Source organism: Cynara cardunculus, assembly GCF_001531365.2.
Source record: "Cynara cardunculus var. scolymus isolate 2C chromosome LG 13, CcrdV1, whole genome shotgun sequence".
Lineage (NCBI taxonomy): Eukaryota > Viridiplantae > Streptophyta > Magnoliopsida > Asterales > Asteraceae > Cynara > Cynara cardunculus.
In genome coordinates this window covers 25,544,683-25,549,370 of record NC_037540.1, presented here as the reverse complement: position 1 = coordinate 25,549,370, position 4,688 = coordinate 25,544,683, and the positions used below count along the sequence as shown (strand labels likewise).

The 4,688-nt window shown below is 38.4% G+C and overlaps 1 protein-coding gene across 1 annotated transcript; it reads right to left on the bottom strand.

Moving 5' to 3' along the window:
* Positions 1–949: 949 nt before the first annotated feature.
* LOC112524057 (AP-3 complex subunit delta) lies at positions 950–4,204 on the bottom strand. Its single transcript, XM_025133678.1, has one exon. It carries the CDS (start codon positions 4,114–4,116, stop codon positions 1,234–1,236), a length of 2,883 nt encoding a protein of 960 aa, XP_024989446.1. The 5' UTR covers positions 4,117–4,204; the 3' UTR covers positions 950–1,233.
* Between the last annotated feature and the right edge of the window lie 484 nt (positions 4,205–4,688).

Genomic DNA, 4,688 nt, shown 5'->3' with positions numbered 1-4,688 from the left:
AAGGCATGCACTGCTGTATTGAACTACACTTCAAATATTAGAGACAGCTAGATGAATCAAAACTGTCTTAGCAGAGGCCTTATAATAGAAACAAAGCCACATCAATCTCTAAGTTGACGCATGAGAGAAGCCACTCACCCATATATGGTAGAATTTCTGTCACCCAGATCCATCTAAGGACCAAAAAATCTAACAAACAGATTTTCTACGTTATACCTATAAAAATATAAATTACAGCTGAAAGAAAGTAAACGATCATCCATGCATGAATGCATAGATGCATTTACATATATACCTAATGGATTAATCCTGTGTCCAGTGTCGCAAAAATATCTTAAGATTTTGGCATTGAACTATATCTTGCTTCGAGTACTACTATAGTCTATATAAATCATCTATGTAGTTTCTGTAGCCTGTGAGTTACATCTACAGGGCACTGATTGTTTTCACGTAACTGGCTACAAATAGAACAGAACTACTAAAACCATTGTTCAATTTGCATAACATGAAAGTAAGGTTTACCTTGAACATAATTTCTCTAATTTGCCATTATGAATGACTTGTAAAGAATTTACAACCCTCAGTTCCCATGTCCTAAAACAAAATGCAATCTTGCCACACACATCTGCATCTTCTGAGTGCAAATTGTTAACAAAATGGGGAAAATCATCACATCCATGCCAAGAAAGATAAAATCATCATCAGGTCCTTGCCATGCTACACTATTCAAGATTTACAAGAATTGCTTCGAAAAACTGTGCTAGATACAAATTTATGCCACAGATCAATAAAGTGTTGACTTATTTATTTAGGACGTCCATCTATACAATTAACACAAAAGGAGAAGGAATTATCGAAAACATGGAACATAGAAAAAGATAGTGAGAAAAAACATGTAATATAACAAAAATATAAGGAGAATTAAGATTATATTAGCAACGTGGGTCTTGTCATGCTTAAATACAAATAAGAAGATATGCAATATACTGAGGAAAAAATGGTACTATTTCATTATAATGTATTACAATCAAATCAATCAACAAAAACACTGCCACAAACATCCCCAACTCCACAGGTCATATTTTCAAAAGAAAAAGTATACAAGCATACAGCGGCAACATGAAACAGTACAACTCTAATAGTAAACTGACCTTGGTGCTCCTAGTAGAATGATATAAGACAAATATCATCTCAATTTATGCAAATAAAATTACGGCAACGTTGGATGAAACACTATAAAAGGAAATCAGGTATTACTGGTTTTTGAACAACCACATTGATGCCTCCATCAGCTCTTTGCCTAGCTTTATGCCTGCCATGGCGGCTACCACTTTTCTGCTTATTTACTTCACCATTTTCATCTCTTCCCTCAACATCATTACCTGGACTTGGATGCTTTTTGTCTTTACCATGAATACGATGTTTGCTTCTTCTTTTACTGGAATTACCAATTTCAAAATTCTCCATGTTATTGTTGGATTCAGATCCCTGATCAACTTTGGAAAGTGCCTTGCCCCTTCTTCTGCTTGATGGCTTACCTGACTGATTGCTCTGCGATGAAGCTTCATTTCCTAAAAGAACATCTCGCACAGCTCCAGAGATCAAATCGTCAGTTGATTGTGTTTTCTTCACTGTGATAGGAAGTCTCCCTCCCTCATCCAGTTTGACTACAACAGGCCTTGGCCTAGCTAGATTTGACTTCCTCTTTAGTACTAGAGATTCTTCTGTCAGCTTAACCAGATCCTCCACATCATTATCTTTCTGATTAGGATCATTGGCAGGTTGGAAGCCTGTGGATGCATTTTGATTATTATCAGAAGGAAGATAAAACAACCCATGTCGCTTTCGATGTTCAGAAAGTAGGGACGTGGATTCAGCAGCAGATGTTTCAGATTCTTCTTCATTCTGCCGACTAGAAACAAAATCACCATCCATCTGCAAGAGACTAGGCCTTACAAGGGAAAACGATTTACTTTTCGGTAACTGAACATCTGCACATATAATGTCCAACTTGCTAAGATTTTCCTCGAGCACTAACCCATCTGGGACAGGAACCCTCTCTTGAGCACTCAATGAAACTGGACCAAAATCCTCCGAGAGTGCATCATTGATTAATCTGATGATAATAGAAGTTTTTAGATCATCCCTATCAACCATCATTTCTTTGCGATCATCATGACAACATATCTCTTCTTGTGCCAACTGAGCTAAACCAAAGAGGTTCCTCACTCTCTCTTCTATTTCAACATCATGGCTTCCGGCCAATGGGCTTAAAGATGTTAGAATAAGAGTCAACATATTAACAACAGACTCCCGTGTAAAAGTATCGTTCTTGAGCGAACTTGAAGAAATCGTAGCATTATCTGCATTTTTTTCACTTAAATCCCTGGGGTTAAATTCCTGATGCGGTCTTAAACCTGATGTTTCTGGAAATTCCCCTTCAGATTCTGAATATATGAAATCTGGTTCCATATCAGCAAATTTTGAAAGAGAATTTGCAGTCTTGTTGGGCAAGAGAAAAGAATGAAGGCAAAAGCTCAGTACTTTAAAGGCAGAGTGAATGTATACAGCTCTTATGGATGGGGGCAACAGATTAGTGCGGGGTTGTAGTAGTGCTTCCATGATCTCAAATGGATTCCTTGAAAACCAAACATATTCCCCTGACACCCAAGCAGCCGCAGATAATATTCTATGAATGAAAGGATTCCCTAGCAAAGCTGGGTCAATCAGTAGATCACGACCAACACGAACAAGCTCTGGTCTAACATCTTTCACTCTCATACCAATATCTATCAGCTGGTACTCTATTTCTTCTCCATTTTGGCAATGCGGAATCCTCGCCATTTCCCCGAGAAGTGACGCATACCAATCAAAATCAATGATAATTTCATAAACATTTCTAGAACAAGTCAATAACATGGACCTTAGAATCTCATTGCAAAACTCGGGATCAGATTTCAGTGCATAACCAATCAAAACCCTGCAAATTTCAACCACATTATCATCAGAAACCATCGACATCACAAGCCTCAAAGCTTCCAGCTTTATATTTCGATCAACATCGCTCAATGACTTTATTACTACCTCCTTGTTCTCCAACACAGCCCATGAGTGATTTGGTGCAACAAGCAAAAGCCCTTGCAATCCAAGATACTTGAGATTCAGATCACTATCCAACAAGAACTCTCTGATCTTCGCTACAGCAAGTTTCACAGCAAACTCGTATTCATAAAAGCTACTCACAATAGTCCTCACGCACTCAAACACCAAGGACTTGGCCTCACTCCGCTTCATATGATCACAAATCGGTTCAACCACCTTCTTTGCTAACCTAGGCTCTAATTTAGCAAGTTTAGCAAAGATTTTCAGAACCTTGATCAACACCCAATTGTTCCTGGAATCAACTAAAATCCTATAAAATTCTGGTGCAAGAGGGAGATACGATCTAGGTTCTTTACTGGCAAGCTCACAAAAAACCCCAACAGTCGCAGCAAGTGTTTGAGCATTATCAGTACCCTCTAAATTCTCAACTAACCGCTTAAAACACACCCTAACAGCATCAGGATATTGGCTAAAAACCATCAATAAACACGCAATTGATTTCTTTCTAATGAAATTCTTACTAGACGCCAACAAAGTGAATATATCCGGAGTTAAATCACGCGCAAAATCAGGCGTGCAGATGACGGAAAGGCACTCTAAGGCAAGGCTTACCTCGTGTTGGTTGGTGGAAGAGAGGTCTTTGCGGAGCTGGTTGGTGAGAAGGAGGAGTACGTCGGTGGAAGGGCGGAAGGAAAGAGATGCGGCGAGGTAACCTGTTTTCTTGTGGATGAAAGAGGGGGAGGAGGTGAGTTCAACGGCGTGGAAAGCAGCCCATGACATGTCGATGCCGTGAAGGGAGTGAAGGTAAGTGAGTTTCTGAAGGGCGGTGGATTTGGTTTGCAAGTCTGTGGATTTGATCTCGCGGCGGATCTCGTCGAGAGATTTGGAGATGAAGGTGGATTGGGCGGCGCCGGGAACATGGATACGGATGCCTTTAATTAGGTCGTCGAGGGTGCGTTGGAAGAGAGAGTCCATGAGTGAAGGACCACCGCCACCGCCGCTGCCACCGGACATTGTTTTGATGCAATCAGAACCAAAATTCAACAGACCTCAGAAGGGAGCCGGATCCGTCCGTCTTCCAACGAATGGGGTTTGTTCAGGCCAAGAGACAGACCCCTGAAATTGAAGACAACTTCAAAGTAAAACGTTGTTTTTCTCTTCTTTTTAATAATAAAGCTTTACAAAATGCCATCTTTTTTAAAATTTAAGCTTATATCTTTAAATTATTATCCAAACATTAACATTTGTATAACTAAATATAATTCAATCTTAACCGTCCATTTAAATTGATGAATATGTAATTTCATCAAAGTTTTGATTATTTTCTAATATAAAATTCATAATTAATGAATTCTAGTAATCTTCTATAAATATTCAAATCACAATAAATATACTCTCATCATTTTCATAAATATTTCAATTGATTGGGTTGCATTGGTTATACAAATAGACATGATTGCATTTGAAATATATCTTATATCTTCCCGTATCAAAAAATAAGTATATATATTTCTATTTTAAGTTAACTAAAATAATTGTCGAGTTTCAAAAAAGGGAACTATATTGTTGATCTTTGTAGTTTGCTT